Source organism: Tarenaya hassleriana, unplaced genomic scaffold, assembly GCF_000463585.1.
Source record: "Tarenaya hassleriana unplaced genomic scaffold, ASM46358v1 Cleome41, whole genome shotgun sequence".
Taxonomy (NCBI): Eukaryota; Viridiplantae; Streptophyta; class Magnoliopsida; order Brassicales; family Cleomaceae; genus Tarenaya; species Tarenaya hassleriana.
In genome coordinates, this window is record NW_010966933.1 from 1,081,568 (window position 1) to 1,099,036 (window position 17,469).

The window sequence follows — 17,469 nt, forward strand, 5'->3', positions numbered from 1 at the left end:
TTCTTCAGAAATGGGTGTAAGGAAATTATCAAACAAGGGAAAGAGGTATGATTTTCTATGAACTGATGCTGTCTCTTAATTTTCCATCTCTTTAATTGTTTCATTTCATGATGAAAATATGGGATTGGCTGCTCGGTTGAATCACTCGCATGGTTTTGTTACTCTCCTTTGAAGGTATTGTATGATTATGAAGACAAGATCAATCAGGCCGTCTTCCCTGGTCTTCAAGGCGGTCCGCATAACCACACTATTACAGGATTGGCTGTTGCTTTAAAGCAGGTTCGCCTCTGAAATTTTGCAACAATCTCTTTCATTACTTGTGCTTGCACATTCAATGGACTGAGCATTTACTAATCGGGAAAAGGGTATTGTCCGTTTCATTTTTTACATTCGGCCTACATTGTGAACGGGAAAGATAAGGGAAATGAGGAATTACTTCGGTTTGTGGCCCCTCAAATATCATCTCATTTCACATGATGAGTGTGCTCGAAGATCATTTCTTGCATTTCCTAAAAGTCCAGTGGATGTTAACGCAGGCGACTACTCCGGAATACAGAGCATACCAAGAGCAAGTCCTGAGTAACTGTGCAAAATTTGCTCAGGTATGAAGCATGCAAAAGAAGCCTCTGATGCTTATTTCAGTTCTCTCTAAGAGCTTATCTATTGAGTGCAGACTCTGGAAAAGAAAGGATATGACCTCGTCTCTGGTGGGACCGACAACCATCTGGTTCTGGTGAACTTGAAGAACAAGGTGACTTGAACTTTGCATATTCCTTATACCATCTTCTAGTTTGTTCTGTTTACAAGAAATATGGTGACCCTTCATAAGGTGTATCTTTCCTGTTGCAAAAGATCCATCCTTTTTTCATCTTCCTACTAAAATCACCATGGATTTTTTCATTCTACAATGACATAACTACGGATTTAATAAAGAGAACTGGCTGGTTCTAGTATTTCCTGAAAAAAAAAACGCATCTTTTCGACAGGGTATTGATGGATCAAGAGTGGAGAAGGTGTTGGAAGCTGTTCACATTGCAGCAAACAAGAACACTGTTCCCGGAGATGTCTCAGCCATGGTTCCGGGTGGCATCAGAATGGGTAAAGACCAAAATACCCTTTTTCGTCGAGTATTTGTGCAAGAATGATCTGTCGATATTTTCCGAATTTCACCGCAGGTACTCCGGCTCTCACTTCCCGAGGCTTCGTGGAGGAGGACTTTGCCAAGGTGGCCGAGTTCTTTGACAAAGCTGTGAGCTTGGCGCTGAAAATCAAGGCCGAGACTCAAGGTTGTTTTTTTCTTCTGTTCTTTTCGACCTGATCGACCACACGAGGCATTCTCAAACGCATATATCTAAAAATGGGCATTCGTTCTTTGTGAAACACAGGAAACAAGCTGAAGGATTTCGTGTCAAAGATGCAATCTTTTGAATCAGAGATCAAGAAACTGCGGGATGAAGTGGAGGAATATGCAAAGCAGTTCCCAACCATTGGATTCGAAAAGGAAACAATGAAGTACAAGAACTAATACAGCTGCGTGTTTATGTCTGAAACAGGGGAATTGGCATTATATATATATATATATATATATAATATTGTCTGATACCTGAATTTCCACGGAATGTATATAAAGATGTAACCTTTTTTTTACTTACACGAAAACAGTAAGGACTTAATGCTCCTGTCAGGGCAATAATGGTTTCTAGTTGTCGCTTGAGATGAGATTTTGAGAGTGACATTTCATCTCCCTGAGGCAATCTACAATAAGGAAAAAATAAATAAGCCAACTAAAAAAAATTACAATTTCAACGGGCACCAGCCGTCCCACCGAATGAGCGAGAGCCTCATAACTATCAGAAATTAAAATTTAGCCCCTTATTTTTTTGTTTTTTCTATAAAAACCCCGTATCTTTAGAATCTCTCTCCTCCTCTCACCTCCTTCGGTTCGGCAGTGGCAATCATCACAGCACCTGCAGAAAAGCAAGAAGATTTCAGAAGTAACAAAGGAAAAGGAGGAGACCCTTCATCCGTTTATCGATCGCCCAATCATATTTTGCAGGTGGAAAAACGAATCGAAAAGGGTGAGAAAAAGGAAAGGCTGCGGGGTCTGAAATCTGTGTATAAATTCTCTCTCCATCTGCCCTTTTTGTAAAAAAATTTTGGTAAATCTTTTTGGGGGGGAGAACGATTGAGCTTTGGGGAGTAATGGCGAAAGCTGGGGGGATCACTAACGCCGTTAACGTTGGGATCGCTGTTCAAGCCGATTGGGAGAATCGTGAGTTCATCTCCCACATCTCTCTCAACGTCCGCCGTCTCTTCGAATTCCTCGTCCAATTTGGTACGTTCTCACTGTTTTGCTTGTTCCCTTCGTTTCGTCAGTTGATGTTTTGTGATTTAGTGTCGGAATTGCCGGCGGAATTTTTTGCCCGGTTGCTGAAAATTTACGAGTTGCTTGCGGTTTGATCGGCTTTGCTGTTTTTGGCTAAATTTAGGAACTTTTAGGGTTTTGCAGAGAAGGGTTTGCACATCTGGGAGATTAATTCCGATTCATGATGCTTTGTCTCGTGGGGTTTCATGGCATTTGGCAGATAAAGTTCCAGTTTTTAGTGGGGATTATTTTGCAAATTTGCATCTGCAGCTGATTCATTGCTTCGGCTGTGAGCTATGCCTGATTGATTCCTATTCCATTTCGATATCTTCCTTAGTTTCTGATATGAACTCAGTACTGGTAATTTACCTCGAATTCGGTCCTACTTCGATGCAATACCCGAAGTTAGTTTGCCTGGATTGATCTTCTTGTGATCAATTGTTAGTATATCCATCTCTTCAGTTAAAGAGTTCATGGTGGGTCAACTGCAATAGATTGATCTTTTCCCTCTGCAACACCATCTACTTTCTGGCCAACTCCTTGTCTGAATCCCCCCACAGAAAAGGCAAAGCAATTGTTTTTATCAATCTTTATTACCAAATATCCTCATCAACCTTCAACCGTGCCATTCTGCATCAAACTTTGGCCGTGATTCTCCATCGATATGTGTCGTATTAGTGTTTGTTTATGTTTGTGGTCAGAGGCCACGACGAGAAGCAAGTTGGGGACGTTGAACGAGAAGCTGGATCTGCTGGAACGGCGGCTGGAGATGCTGGAGGTTCAAGTCGGGACTGCAACCGCCAACCCTTCTCTTTTCTCTACTTGAACTGAACTCTCATTTTTGTTCTGGATCATAGTAAGCTTCTTTGTATGTAGTCAAGGACCATCATCATCATCATCTTTGCTTTTGCAAGTGAGAATGATTCTTGCTCTTGTTGCTGGTGCTGGTACTGATTGTAATCCAACTGTTAAAATCATTCATAAATCTCTGTATCATTTCCCAGTTTCATTTTGTGATTCTTGACTTCACTTCTTCTTCTACCTCATAGTGGAGTGCCAAGAGCTATTGATATTAGCCGAGGCAACTAAATGTATTTTCCTGTATTTATATTTCAATAAATGGTGGAAACATTTAACCTTATATTAACGTAAATTATATTTTTTTTTTGCTGGGGTCATCTACAAATATTACAAAAGATTTTTTTTCCAGACATTTAGATTTAGAAACGAAATTATTAGATTATAATGTAAATTAGTTTTCAATAGCTGAAATTATTTAAAAAATAAAAAAAAAGGTTGAGATATTTGTTTTCTATCCTCTTATCTTTTTTATCCTCAAAGCGTTTATCGTTGTCGCCGAGAAGAACTGAACACATAGATCAGGTGCCGGAAATGGCGAATTCACTGGAAAAATCCATCTTCATCTCTTTCGCTGATAAACTAGTGTTATCTCCGGCCAAAACCCCCCAATTCTTTCTTCTCTCCTTTCCTGTTTTTATCAATGGAGGAAGAAGGACGAGCAGAACGAGAAGTATTAGCTCCGCCGCTGAAACTGTCGCTTCTGGTATCCCCCCTCCCCCCAATCTTCTATCTTCTGTTTGGTTTCTGAGAAAATTCTTTCCTTTTAGGTTTCGTTTGGGTCAAAGCTCGCGTCTTTAACCGAGGGTCACTAAAATTACCCGTCAATGTTTATGGGGTTTATCTAGAAACCTAAAACCTCTGATGAAATTTGCATAGAAAGTGAAGGAGGGTAATGCTAGTTTACTGGGTTGATTTTCTGGGGCTATGATTCAAAAGGGTTGTTGATTTATGATGTTGTTCAGGTACGGAAACACGACAAAACTACGTTGATGTTCAAGTTGAGGATCCGATGGATGTGGAGGTTGCAGAAGGTTATACAATGGCTCAGTTTTGTGACAAGATCATTGATGTTTTCTTGAATGAGAAGCCTAGGGTTAAAGATTGGAGGAAGTACTTGGTTTTGAGAGATGAATGGAACAGGTACAGTGTAAACTTCTACAAGCGATGCAGAATCCGGGCTGATTTGGAAACCGATCCAACGATGAAGCAGAAGCTGATTTCTCTGGAAAGCAAAGTAAAGAAGGTAAGAAAATTCTGCTTCTTGTGTTGTGTTATAGTGCTTTGAGCTTTTCCTTCACCGCGCTTTTGTTTGGAATCTTGGGAATAAAGAGTATTAAGATTATTCATCTGAGATCCTTCCAAGCTCATGATTTTTGTTTGAGATTCTTAGAACTGAGGGATCTAGCATGGAATTGTGGTGGTGTTTTCCTTTATGTTATTATATCGAGCAGTAGAGCTCTGTGAGATAACGGGATATGCTGGTTTAGAGCTATTGCATTTGGTTCTGGTGAACTCAGGAATGAGTATTGCAGATAGATGAGGAAATGGAGAAGCACAATGACCTTCTGAAGGAGATTCAAGATAACCCTACCGACATAAATGCCATTGTCGCTAGGAGGCGTAGAGATTTCACGGGAGAATTCTTCCGTTATGTCACTCTACTTTCAGAAACACTTGATGGGTTAGAAGACAGAGACGGTAAATGCCCTACGATCTTCCTGTTCCAGAAACCTTCCTTTGCCTGGTTCATCGAATTCTCAGTTTTGTATTCTCCTTCTGATCGATTTCCATTCATTGATGCAGCGGTGGCAAGGCTTGCAGCTAGATGCTTATCCGCGGTGAATGCTTATGACAAAACCCTGGAGAACTTTGAGACATTAGATTCTGCCCAGGCAAAGTTTGACGATATTTTAAACTCCCCTTCGATAGACGTTGCTTGTGATAAGATCAGAAGCCTCGCCAAGGCAAAGGAACTAGACTCCTCATTGATCTTGTTGATAAACAGTGCTTGGGCTGCTGCTAAAGAGTCCCAAACCATGAAAAATGAGGTATGACCCCAAAATCTTCTGATCTCTGCAATCTTTTCCTCATGGCAAAAACCGAATTCTGCAGAATCTTCCTCCTTTTGCCTTCATGTTCTTCTCCATTAAAACGTTTTGGCTCTGTTTTTTTTTTGTGTGGTGTCTGTCTGAATGGTCCCTTGACTTGCAACCTGTGTTACCATTGACAGACCAAAGACATAATGTATAGTTTATACAAAGCTACAAAGAGCAGTCTAAGGAGCATTGCCCCGAAAGAAATCAAACTTGTCAAGTACTTGCTCAACATCACAGACCCGGAAGAACGCTTCTCGGCTCTGGCAACAGCTTTCTCCCCCGGCGACGAACACGAAGTCAAGGACCCGAAAGCTTTATTCACGTAGGGAAAAAAAAATCCCGAGGCCCGACCTTCTTCTTGACTCTATCAACAGCTTTAAACTTTCAAAGAACACCATCTGTAAAAGTTTCAAGCTTGCAAGAAAGCTAATGATGGGGGTGAATTTTGGATTAAGCAGGACGCCAAAGGAGCTTCATAAGTGGATAAAGATCATGCTCGATGCTTATCATCTCAACAAAGAAGAAACTGACATAAGAGAAGCCAAGCAGATGGGCCAGCCAATGGTTATACAGAGACTTTTCATCCTCAAGGACACGATCGAGGCTGAGTATTTGGACAGGAAAACGTTTGTCACTGATGGGCAATCCAAGAAGGAAGAAGATCATGACACATCTCAAGAGCTTGTGAACTGAGAACCAGTGGATGAAACACAACATTGTTAAAAAAGATTTTGTAGCATCTGTGTTTCTTTTGATTCTACCATGTTTGGGTCTTATAACTAAACCTTTAATAGTCTAAGATGATGGGCCTAGGCCCATTATCTTATTAGTTCGGCCCATTAAAATTTTAATATGAAAAAAAAATTCTGACATCAGATTGGGCTATTCGTACTCGAGTGGGCACTGTGTTGAAAATGTAGATGTAGGAGCCCACATGAGGCCCCTCAAGATAGCGCCACGTGTACGGTTCACATCGAATACCGCACGTGTTTCCATATGGCCGCATGCACAGGATTGACTCTCAACGTTTGACGCCATTGCCTTTTCCTTAGCCACGTGCTGGTTGGTGGTGGAGTCTGCGGGATAAACGTGGACACGTGTCGATTATACGTTCGTTTTTTCTTAATCCTACGGCTGTGATTCACTAATGTCGCTTTAATCTTGATTAATTTTTGATTAAACACAATTAATCATAACTTAAAAAAATAAAGGTCGCCGGCAAAATCGGACGCTTATTCCATAGTGGGTCCCAGTGTCGTCGCAACAAAAATCTGAGGGTGCAAGGAAAAAGTTGTCCGTATTTAGCATTTTATATATTTTATAATATACACTGATGACTCGTATACGTCTTTCTTAATCCCTACTTTTATTCCGCTATTAATTACCAATAATTATAATTCTTTCACGGGAATATTTTTAATATATTTGAATCTATTATTCACACTTCAAATTATGTTTATTTTTAAAATTTTTGATATGATGTTTTAGTAATTGTACAAAATTCTGCACCTTGCTCATGTTTTAGCCTTAGGCGTGCTTCCGCGTGTCCATTTGTTCATCATTCTCTAACCCTCGCGGGGGGCAAAGAAATCACATCTTTTTCTTTTGCAGAAAAAAAATGAAGATTTTTGTTTTAAATGATCAAAACTTAGATCATAGTTTGAAAAAAAAAGAGGAGTAAATTCATAGATGCAAAAACCGTTTCCTTTATTTCATAAATGTTTATGTTCTTCTTTTCCATCTTCAATCATATCATTTTAAATTTGTATCCAAAGATATATCAGAATAAATTTTATAATTAATCTAGGAGATTTTGGATGAGATCAATACTACAGGTGAATAGAAACAAACTATGGGGGTGGATATGAAATACATAGAAACATTAGGGTGAAAACTATAAAAAAGGAGAAGAAAAAGTACAAAGCCGGCAAATCAAGTTGAAATGCCGCTTTCCTGTCCCCCCACCCCCCCAGAACGCATTTCTCTCTCCCCCGTTTTCCTCTTTGTCCCCATTTTTTTTCCTCATCTCTAACCATTTTTAAAACCATATTATGAATTATAATTTCGAACGCAAATAAATGTGAATATAGATTGTAAATTCAATAAAATTTATCATTATCCAAAATAAAATTAAATAAAAATATTTTCGTTCAGGGAATGTTCCATCATGAATAAAATATTAAAAAAAAAGAAACATAGACAGGATGTTATTTTCGGACAATACACAAAGGAAGCAAGGACAAAACAGTCATTTCAGACGTTTCGGAAAAACTCCCCCTCTTTTAGCTTCGTCCCAGACCGGAAACCTGAAACCATGTTACCTGTAACAACGACATGTATTTTATTATTTATTTAACTGATCCAACGATCCAGATTCTCTCTCACCCGCTCGCTCTCCACCGTTCGATCAATTATCTCTCTCTCTTGGTGGCCCCAAAAGCCCAAGCTTTTCCGTTTAATCTCGTAATTGCCACTCATTCCCTCTCTTCTTCCCCCAATATCTTCCACAGATTCTGCGGATGTTTTTTCTTCTCTCTTCTTCTCGGCGATTGTGCTTTTGTTTGCTTCTTGCTTCATGGAAGGACCTTGAGCTCTCTCTCTCTCTCTCTCTCTCCTGTCTCATTCGTTACACAGTCTCTGTCACCGGTTTAATCCTCTGCTGTTCATCTCTCTTTCCAGGTACGAGGTTTTTGTACGCTTTTGTCGATTCTTATTCTACAATCTTCAATCTGGCCTTGTTTTGCCCTACTTTTTGGTCCGAGTACTGGTGGTTTCTCCCATTTGCTTTAGCTGTTGAGTTAAACCTGTTTGGCTTCCCAGAAAATGCGAAAGAAAATGGGGTCGATTCTTTAGCAAAAGGATCGTTCTTCTGTGCTTTCTGCCTCGCAGAAAGTGGAAAAAGGTGGGAAAGATCACTCGTGGAAATGAAAATCTGGATTAGGACTATTAAAATACAGTTGGAAATCTTCTAAAAATTGCTCCTTTCTAAGAAATTTTAGGCGAAATGCTAGCAACTATTCAAAAGCCATCTTCTTTCTCGCTGCAAAACCCTAATTTGTACTGGTTTTCACTTTATTTACTGAATCAATGGTTTATTTAATTGTCCACAAACTTATTTACCTCGCCGGCCTTGGTGTTGTATCTATGATGAAGTAACTCATGGAGTTGAGTGTTGGAGGAACAAAGATTGGATATATTTGGATAAGCATTGTATTGTCTGATTGGGTGTGGATGTTGAAAATTTGGTGCGACCGTTCTCCTTATGTTTTCAGTGAATGTTGTTGAGAATTTTGTTGATGCATGTCTAGAAAGTATTGCGCTTTGTGCAGATAAACAAGTGGGTTAAGTTAAGTGTTGGAGGGACTGAGATCTGATGGCTCCACCACTGCTTACTGTGGAAAAGGAAGTGGTTCCTTCACAAGACAACCATGTCCATCAGTATGCCTTTGGTTTGAAAGAACATAACTATTTGGTTCGGTCTGTTGACAGCTCAACTCTCTGCAGCGTTCCAGATAATGAGGGAAAGGGCAATCTCAATTTCAAGGCTACAGAACTGAGGCTTGGTCTTCCTGGATTGCAATCTCCGGAAAGAGAATCTAACTTTGCCTTGCTCAACCCAAGAACACCAGATGAAAAACTGCTTTTCCCATTGTCCGCTTCAAAAGACCCTGCCATAGTGCACAAAAACGTTGTTTCCGGTAACAAAAGAGGATTCTCTGACACGTTGGACGAGTTTTCGGTGGTGAAAGGGTCTGTCTATCCTGAGAAAACTTGGACACTCAATGAGTCGGAATCAAATCCCGAGACTCCGCAGTCTGCTAGACAAGGAACCTTTGCTGATAAGACTGGCATCAACATGATGCTGTCGTCCAAGATTAGTGGGATTCAGCCTGCCACCAAGAAGGATGTCACAAAAACCGTCCAAGAAGAACGGTCCAATCCTAAAACCAGGGCATGCCAAGTTGGTGACTCTAACAACAACAACAATGCACCGGCTGCCAAGTCTGTAAAAATATTACCTGTGACAGCGTATATCTTGTTTATGATTCAACAGAATTCTTCAATAATCAGTTATCATTCTCTACGATTTGCTTGCAGGGCACAAGTTGTTGGATGGCCTCCCATCAGATCGTACAGAAAGAACACACTGGCCACTACTTCAAAGAACAATGATGAAGCTGCCGGTGCTCTTTTCGTGAAGGTCAGCATGGATGGTGCTCCTTATCTGAGAAAGGTCGACTTGAGAACATACACTTGCTACAAAGAGTTGTCCTCAGCACTAGAGAAAATGTTCAGCTGCTTCACACTTGGTGAGATTTTTATCATTTTTTATATGCATGGAAACAGTTCCTTGTCCGGTCTGTTGGTCAAGAAAACGTGTGGTGATTCATCTTGGTTTATCGTCTTTCGCAGGTCAATGTGGAACTCATGGAATCCAAGGGAGGGAAAGGTTGAGCGAGATCAAGTTGAAGGATCTTCTCCATGGATCAGAATATGTTCTTACTTATGAGGATAAAGATGGTGACTGGATGCTTGTTGGAGATGTCCCATGGGAGTAAGCTTCTTTGCACTCAGCTTATGTTTCGGCGTTTTGCTTTATGACCTCTCCTTTTGGAAATATGTTGACAGATAACCAAGCTTGGTAATAATTTGATGGGTTTTGTTGAATCATTTTGCTGAAATTAAGCTCACCTTAGAGTGCATTTTCTTTCATTCGTGTTGTGATTCGGGCAAGCTTAAGTATTTTAGTCTTTTTCCGGGGGGGGTAAGTACCTCTTCCGCTCGGTATTTTCCTTCAATGCTGACACTATGTTCACTCCATTGCAGGATGTTTATCGATACATGCTGCAAACTGAAGATCATGAAGGGCTCGGATGCCATTGGCTTAGGTATGTGCCATTATTTACATACCAAACTCCTCTTGTATATACCGTCAGACAGGTCCATTTCATATATCAATAACCCGCGATTATAAATATACTCTACTCTCTCTAGTACGTCGGGATTTCAGAAATTTGTGCCCTTTCCTCATTTCTCGACGACCCTTTTTCTTTCGTGTTACCGCAGCTCCGAGGGCCATGGAGAAATCGAAGAACAAGATCTGATTAAGAACTCTCTCTCATCTGCTGCTTTGGGTAAGAAACAAAGACAATGCAAGTTCCTCAGATTTGGCTCTGCACAGTTCATTGTCCAGTTACGTTCCCTTCAAAACTCTATTATGAAATATTATTTGCTCGCAAGTTATTACAAAAAAAAAAAAGTGTGTTGTAAGAGTCGTCGGTCTCTACTTGTCCGAAGAACCAAGACATGCTCTTAATGTGTTTTTTTGCGGCTTTTGGGTTATAAACGTTTTCATTAGTTTTGCTTGCAATCTTATGCAAGACCGTATATATATGTATATATATGTTTCATATGATATACTTGTCGTTGTCGATATAACGAACCAAAACTATTTTAATGTTTTATATTATTCAATGTTTAGAAAGCAGGTGCTTGATAGAGGGGAAAAAAGTGTTGTCAATGTGATAATTAGTAAACATAAAAGTGGATTTTTTTTCTATCGAAAGTGCACCTCCAATTATGGTTTCTTTTTATTTAAAATAAAATAAAATAGAATGTGGATTTAGCTTTTATAAGACCAATCTATAAAGTTTCTTTCTCCAATGCCTTTTTATGAGAAGATTAGGATTTAATTGAGTCTAAATGTTATGATAAATTATAGGGTAATTATTGTTTTTACTATTCATCATTGAATCGGTTCAAGTAATTTTTTACGATTTTAATTTTTTTAAAAAATATATATTTTATTATAAAAATCAAACCAAATAGAAAATATAAAAATATGTAGATTTTATCATTATGTAAACTCGTTTATAATAGATTAAGAGATTTTAAGTATTTAATTTCAGTATTTATTTCCTTATAAATAAATTATTCATAATCCTCGCTAAGTAGGTAAATGTCAAAGATTTCGACACACCACCACTTATGTTTTCACCATAATGCCTCCTTGTCTCATCTTATCCATGTTCATATGATTAAAATGAAATAATATTCACGTTTAATTTAAAAAAAAAATTCAAAAATTACCAAATATTTCATATATAGAAACGGATAAAATCTCAAGTTCCGACAAGAATGTGAAAGAGTCAAATCAAAGGGCCATTTGGTCATAGAGTAGTGCTTGGCACACATTTAGCAATTCAGAGTAATTGGATGATGTTTAAATTGAAAAAGAGTTCATCATTGGTTTGTTTCTTTATAGTTTAAGCTCAATTATTCAACGTAACATTATAACCACGCACTCTATAATGTCTCGCAAGTGCTTGTCAGTCATTTCACACAAACATATATTTCATATCTTTTGGAAGAAAAAAGGTACATGAACAATACCCTTTTATTTTTTAAATAATTTAATTTGAATTCACGGGTCGAAATAAAATAAAACGTTAGTGTTATAATGGGTTCGTGCATATCTTTTACGATTCGTTCTTAGTGGATGCGAAAAATTTGGTCCCAATGGAAGGTTGTGTCTATATCCTTCGGAGTTGGACGAAAACTATGCAAACATATGTTTGAGGACCATTTATTCTATTATTTTCGTTTCTATTTTGACATTTCCCTCAAAATTCAAAATCAATCTTGAAGATAAAACAAAATGATGAAAAACTTCATAGATACAAAAAAAACAAATAAAACAAAATATAATTGAAATTATATTGTAGATTTCTACTCATAGGTTTCTATGAGATACATTATTAAGTGTATGGTTTTGTCCTATATCGTAGAGGTCGAAATGGGAATAAGATTCATTTGATTGAATTATTGGTCTTTTGAAAAGAGTTGGCGAAAGTGGAAGCTAGTGGATAAATCTGCCTATGAACTGTTTAGATGTTGCTTTCTATATCTACACTCCATTTGTCACCATATTCATTTTCGTTCAAACGGTCCATTATAAACTCCATAACACTTCTTATATTCAGGTCCTTTTTTTTGCAAAAAGTCCCAAAATGTTGAGTACCGTGCTTTAAAATACTCCAATATTTAAAAATATTGGAGTTTTTATACAATTTTATGACATCCAACAATTGATAGATTCATATATATATATATATATATATATATATATATATATATATGGACCACGACATTGGGTTTTGACTAAATCGGCACAACCATCATATGGTGTCTCCCAAAACATTTCTTCAACTCAAGTTATCATCTAAATATACGTTATCTATGCTTTTTTACATCCAAATTACTTGTTATGTCCAAAACAAATTTAAATTTATGTATATTACCCCGTTTCATAATAAATGTCGTTTTAGAAAATTTATGTTGTTACTAAATAGATACTTCATCCGTTTCAAAATATTTTTCGTTTTAGATATTATTTTTTATTTCTAAATAGTTATCGTTTTAGATTTTCAAGGTAATTATTAATAAAAACTTCCAATTTTATCCTTAATTAAAAATATCAAACTTTAATAGAGTATTAATGTGAATATGATTTAATAAGGGTATGTATGACTTTTTTTTAATTTTTTTTAAAAACTGTGAAAAATTCTAAAACCACAATTATATTGAAATGAATGGAGTATCATTTTAGATTTTCTAGGTGATTTTTTAATAAAATTTTTAGTTTTACACTTAATTAAAATATTTAATTTTAATGGGATATTAATGATAATGTGAATTAATAAAAATATTTTTGTTTTTTTCTCTAATTTCTTAAAATATTGTTATAAAATCTAAACGATATTTATTTTGAAATGGATGGAGTATTAATCTCGCAAAATCTTAATATTAAATCAACGTCTAGGGCTACTTTTTAAATTTAGTTATTCGTAACCTCAGAATAAATTTTAAATATGCATAGGGATGCGATCTTCTTTTGCTTGTGCGCTTTTGCTTATGTGTGTACTGATTTTACTTGATCCTAACATTAAAGTTAATTACGCATTTTAAATTCCATCGAAAATGCCGAAGTTCTATGATTGGTTGTTCCAAATTTTTTATTTTCATTAAAGTTAATTAAGGAAATTTTATTTTCATTTGTTTTCTTTTATCTATAACAACAGTGTGTAATCCCTTGGACCTTTATACATGGAAACAATAAACACAATACTAATCCTAACCTTATGATTCGCTTAAATCCAAACAATATATTTCCATCTCTTAAATCAAACGTAACACGTGGCACCAACATTCATCGGTTCGCTTTTTGGTTTACTATACCGAACCGAATTATATCGGTTAAATGACTTTTAACCAACGTAAAAATACGGAATCTTTTCATACATATATATATATATATATATACTCTATACACAGACACCCATAAACGTAGACGTGCATGCATTTACGCGAAAAGCTGTAACAAAGTCGTAAAATACATCAATTATAAAAAAAAAATCAAATTGGTAAGGATACAAATGGACCGACCTTTAGTACGGTATTTGCAATGGCTGCTGCCGTTGGTATTATGGAGAAGATCCTAGGGATCGACGACGACCCATTCATGTTTCATATCAGTTTTAATTTTATTCTATTTTTATTTCTTCACTAAGGTTTCAAATTCGTATTTCGTAATATAACAATATTCTATGTGCTGACAATACTATTTATCATCAAAATTCATAATATACGAATACGAGAAGCTACTCACTAAGATATTGTGACATGAGAACGTTAGGGCAAACATTACTTTTTCAACACGAAAAAAATTATAACTTTTTATATAATCATTCTTTTTTTTTTAAAATTGTAGATAATCCCAATAACCAATCTTTTAAATAGAACCTCACCATCTTTCTCTGTCTCCTGTCTCTGCAGTATCTGTTCTCTCTTCATCGATTTCATATAATCTCACAGTTTCTCAAAGAACCTCAATTTATAAAGAAGAAGAAGAAGAAGAGAATGATGAACGGTTGGAGAAGAGCGTTTTGCACTTCTTTACCTAAAGAGAGAGAAGCCGGAGGTGATTCGCCGGATAATCACCGGCACCGGACAAAACCCACTTCTCGATTCGGATTTTTCTCCAACCCCTCCACTCCCCAATCCGAGACCCCACCCGTTTCCGGCTCTAGACTCCGCTGCCGTACAAGGGCGGCCACTGCCGTCGCAACTCCGTCTCCGCCGCCGTACAGAAGTCCTGTCTCTCTCCTCGGCCTTTCTTCGAGCCCATCCTCGCCGAATTCTCCGGCGAGATTCTCACGCCTCAAATCCAAACTCGGCTTCGTCAAAGTAAGAATCGTGACAAGATTGGATTTTTAACTTTGAGAAACCATTGCTGACGTTTTTCTGCTTTTTGTTCGTTCCTGTCTGGGTTTTGCAGCAGAGTAGCAACAGATGCGGAATCTGCTCACAGAGCGTGAAGGCAGGGGAAGGGACGGCGATTTTCACGGCGGAGTGTTCGCACTCTTTTCACTTCCCGTGCGTGGCCTCACGCGCCGGCAACCCCAAACCACTCGCCGAGTGTCCTGTCTGCCGTTCCTCGCTTCTCTCTCTGTCTGTCTCTCTCCATGAACTAGGTTCTGCAAATTGCCCGAAACCAGGCTCCGAATCCGAGTCCAGGACGCAGGCCAAGAACAAGTCGTTGAGGGTCTACAACGACGACGAGCCCTTGATTTCTTCGCCGATCTCGCTTTCTGGTTTCAATCCCATACCTGAATCCGATGAAAATGACAACGACGACGAGCAACAGAACGGCGAGTTCAACACAGCGTCACCGTTAACGGCGAAGTTGCTGACGGACCCCGCCTCCAGAAATGTCGACGTAACGCTTTCGCCGGAGGCAGCCATCGTGGCGGCGTCGAGGGGCTACGAGACTTTCTCGGTGATGATGAAGGTGAAGTCGCCACCGTTTCCGGCGGCGCGTGGGGTGACACGTAGAGCTCCAGTGGACTTGGTGACAGTCCTCGACATGAGCGGGAGCATAGTTGGAGGCAAGATCGAGGTGCTGAAGCGCGCCATGAGGGTCGTGATATCGTGTCTGCGAGAGACTGACCGTTTGTCGATCGTCGCGTTCTCGTCGAGCTCGAAGAGGATGTCCCCGTTGCGGCGGATGACGGCGAATGGCCGGAGATCGGCCAGGCGGATAGTCGAAGTCATAGCCGGAACCGGCGGCAGCTCCGGCGAAGGGATGAGCGTGAGCGACGCGCTGAAGAAGGCGGCGAAGGTCGTCGAAGATCGGCGGCAGAAAAACCTCTTCGCCTCCATCTTCGTATTAACGGGCCGTCATAGTGGCCAGGCCCATGAGGCCCAAATCTACGAAAACCTCCCCCGTCTCGTCGTCTCGTCCACGCGCTTCTCTCCTTTAGAAATCCCTGTGCACACGATCTGTCTCGACGGCGTCTGCGCGTGGCCTGAGGACGCGCTCGCAAAGCGCGTCAATGGTCTGTTGAGCTTGTCCGTCCAGAATCTGACGATGGAGCTGGGGTTGGCCTCTGAGGGAGAGATAACGTCCGTTTATTCTCTGTCCGATCTACCTAGTCGGCTCGGATCCGGGTCGACCCGATTGGGTGACATGTACGCCGACGAGGAGAGAGAAGTGCTGGTGGAAATGAAATCGCCGACGGCCGGCGGACCCCACAGGACCATGACCGTACGGACTCGTTTTGTGGACCCCACAACTCAGGAGATAATAAACTCCGAAAAACTAGAGCTTCTCATCCCACGCACTCTAGCCGTTCGATCGTCCAACCCGAGCATCGCACGGCTCAGAAACATCCACGTCATCAGACGAGCCGCGGCCGAGTCTCGGAGGCTAGCGGCGCGCGAGGACTACGCGGAGGCTCGTCGAATGTTGATGTCAGCTCGAGCCCAGCTGGCGCAGTACGGAGTGAGCTCGTATGACGCGTGCTTACGCGAGCTAGATGCTGAGCTGGCAGAGTTGAAACGAGTGAGGGGAAGACACGTGGCGTGTAAGGGCTCGGACCAGGTGGTGCGGAAGGCCGAGCCGCTTACGCCGACGTCTGCGTGGAGAGCGGCTGAGAGGTTGGCTAAAGTGGCGATCATGCGGAAGCATATGAACAGAGTCAGCGACCTCCATGGCTTCGATAATGCCAGATTTTAGTTTTTTTTTTCTCTTTTTTTTTTCCAGTTAATAATTTTGTAATGATCTGATACGTAGAGGAAACAGATTGGTACATACAAATTTTATGAACAAATGTTTTTTTGGTCCGGCACTGCATAGGAAACACACATTATGGACCGGATGATCTCAGTATTAAGGAATTTGGGCCTTTTAAAATTGGCCCAATAACAGTTTTGATATCCAATACTTTAGGCCCAACTACGCAAAGATTAAGCCCATTTCTTCGGTAACAAAAAAGAAAAGAATTGTGAAATGTTCCCCTTAAAGTTTATAAATGTAAGAATTCCTTTTTTGTGGAACGTAATAAACGTAACATGACCCAAATTTGAACTATGTTCCATTCGAATTCGAACCTCGAATTCGGCAAACATGCATATATAATTCCAAATCATATATGGTTGGTGTGCAACTCCAAAATTAGTTTGGATAATAAACATAACATAATGTATTAAAAAATTTAAAAAAATTGTAAAATGTTGGATAAAAAGTGTGCATGCAATGCAATGATGCATGAAAGAATCGGCCTTCCCCATAAGACGACAAAACCCAAAGCCATAACGCAAAGTAATAAAATCGACAAGTGCTTTTAATGCCCATTGAGGTTCGACGAATCAGCGAGGAAAAGAGGTAAATCTACCTTTTAATGCAGCACGCACCGACTGAGTATTCAATTCCACTTTCAACATAGGAATTCTTCATTTACATTATAATAATAATAATAATAATAATAATTCAATGCATGTAAAATCCCGTCCCGTAGAAAATGTTATATATGTATATGCAAGTACATACACAATTTAGGGCTTCTAAGATATCATACCAACATCATATATATGTATAGTATACATATCAATCCTTTTCGATAGCTTGTTTCGGCACTATTCAAATTTGGAATTGTTTTTTCTTTTATTCACATAGATTTATTCGGCCTCGATCTAACTACATCCACCTTGAATCAGTATATAACTTTGATATAATTAAATTACATTATTTCTTCCCAATATTCATTTGAATATATGATCTGAAAACTATATATATATATATATATA

General features: G+C 39.1%; 5 protein-coding genes across 6 annotated transcripts in view; all 5 read left to right on the top strand.

Annotated features, from left to right (window-relative positions):
- Positions 1–1,679, top strand: part of LOC104824922 (serine hydroxymethyltransferase 1, mitochondrial) — a 4,397-nt gene extending 2,718 nt beyond the window's left edge. The window contains exons 10-15 of the mRNA XM_010557121.2: positions 173–279; positions 537–602; positions 674–751; positions 987–1,098; positions 1,176–1,286; positions 1,386–1,679. Coding sequence (XP_010555423.1) covers positions 173–279; positions 537–602; positions 674–751; positions 987–1,098; positions 1,176–1,286; positions 1,386–1,525 — 614 coding nt within the window. The 3' untranslated portion in view covers positions 1,526–1,679. The remainder of the gene's footprint in view (positions 1–172; positions 280–536; positions 603–673; positions 752–986; positions 1,099–1,175; positions 1,287–1,385) is intronic.
- A 166-nt stretch (positions 1,680–1,845) lies between these two features.
- On the top strand, positions 1,846–3,374 carry LOC104824923 (protein BRICK 1-like). Its single transcript, XM_010557122.2, has 2 exons — positions 1,846–2,335; positions 3,067–3,374. The coding sequence occupies exons 1-2, from the start codon at positions 2,203–2,205 to the stop codon at positions 3,189–3,191; spliced, it is 258 nt and encodes an 85-aa protein (XP_010555424.1). The 5' UTR covers positions 1,846–2,202; the 3' UTR covers positions 3,192–3,374.
- Positions 3,375–3,697: 323 nt separating this feature from the next.
- Positions 3,698–6,151, top strand: LOC104824924 (uncharacterized protein At4g37920, chloroplastic). The gene is made up of 6 exons (XM_010557123.2): positions 3,698–3,929; positions 4,189–4,469; positions 4,759–4,924; positions 5,030–5,274; positions 5,457–5,644; positions 5,781–6,151. Exons 1-6 carry the CDS (start codon positions 3,758–3,760, stop codon positions 6,013–6,015), a joined length of 1,287 nt encoding a protein of 428 aa, XP_010555425.1. The 5' UTR covers positions 3,698–3,757; the 3' UTR covers positions 6,016–6,151.
- A 1,672-nt stretch (positions 6,152–7,823) lies between these two features.
- Positions 7,824–10,696, top strand: LOC104824925 (auxin-responsive protein IAA8-like). 2 transcript variants are annotated; one of them, XM_010557125.2, is made up of 6 exons: positions 7,824–8,001; positions 8,631–9,324; positions 9,421–9,632; positions 9,736–9,877; positions 10,150–10,211; positions 10,390–10,696. In XM_010557125.2, the coding sequence occupies exons 2-6, from the start codon at positions 8,696–8,698 to the stop codon at positions 10,425–10,427; spliced, it is 1,083 nt and encodes a 360-aa protein (XP_010555427.1). In that variant the 5' UTR covers positions 7,824–8,001; positions 8,631–8,695; the 3' UTR covers positions 10,428–10,696. The 2 variants fall into 2 exon arrangements, with proteins under 2 accessions (XP_010555427.1, XP_010555426.1); XM_010557124.2 differs by having other exon boundaries at positions 7,825–8,001; positions 8,652–9,324.
- A 3,400-nt stretch (positions 10,697–14,096) lies between these two features.
- On the top strand, positions 14,097–16,511 carry LOC104824927. The gene is made up of 2 exons (XM_010557126.2): positions 14,097–14,568; positions 14,660–16,511. Exons 1-2 carry the CDS (start codon positions 14,242–14,244, stop codon positions 16,397–16,399), a joined length of 2,067 nt encoding a protein of 688 aa, XP_010555428.1. The 5' UTR covers positions 14,097–14,241; the 3' UTR covers positions 16,400–16,511.
- Positions 16,512–17,469: the final 958 nt, after the last annotated feature.

Bases quoted from the DNA above. Each gene is read 5' to 3' on its own strand.
- LOC104824923 (XM_010557122.2), top strand. From the start codon at position 2,203: ATGGCGAAAGCTGGGGGGATCACTAACGCCGTTAACGTTGGGATCGCT. The intron at 2,336-3,066 runs GTACGTTCTCAC...GTTTGTGGTCAG, and splicing joins CGAATTCCTCGTCCAATTTG to AGGCCACGACGAGAAGCAAG.
- LOC104824924 (XM_010557123.2), top strand. From the start codon at position 3,758: ATGGCGAATTCACTGGAAAAATCCATCTTCATCTCTTTCGCTGATAAA. The intron at 4,925-5,029 runs GTAAATGCCCTA...TCATTGATGCAG, and splicing joins TGGGTTAGAAGACAGAGACG to CGGTGGCAAGGCTTGCAGCT. The intron at 5,645-5,780 runs GTAGGGAAAAAA...TGGATTAAGCAG, and splicing joins GACCCGAAAGCTTTATTCAC to GACGCCAAAGGAGCTTCATA.
- LOC104824925 (XM_010557125.2), top strand. From the start codon at position 8,696: ATGGCTCCACCACTGCTTACTGTGGAAAAGGAAGTGGTTCCTTCACAA. The intron at 9,878-10,149 runs GTAAGCTTCTTT...ACTCCATTGCAG, and splicing joins GTTGGAGATGTCCCATGGGA to GATGTTTATCGATACATGCT. The intron at 10,212-10,389 runs GTATGTGCCATT...GTGTTACCGCAG, and splicing joins CTCGGATGCCATTGGCTTAG to CTCCGAGGGCCATGGAGAAA.
- LOC104824927 (XM_010557126.2), top strand. From the start codon at position 14,242: ATGATGAACGGTTGGAGAAGAGCGTTTTGCACTTCTTTACCTAAAGAG. The intron at 14,569-14,659 runs GTAAGAATCGTG...TGGGTTTTGCAG, and splicing joins CCAAACTCGGCTTCGTCAAA to CAGAGTAGCAACAGATGCGG.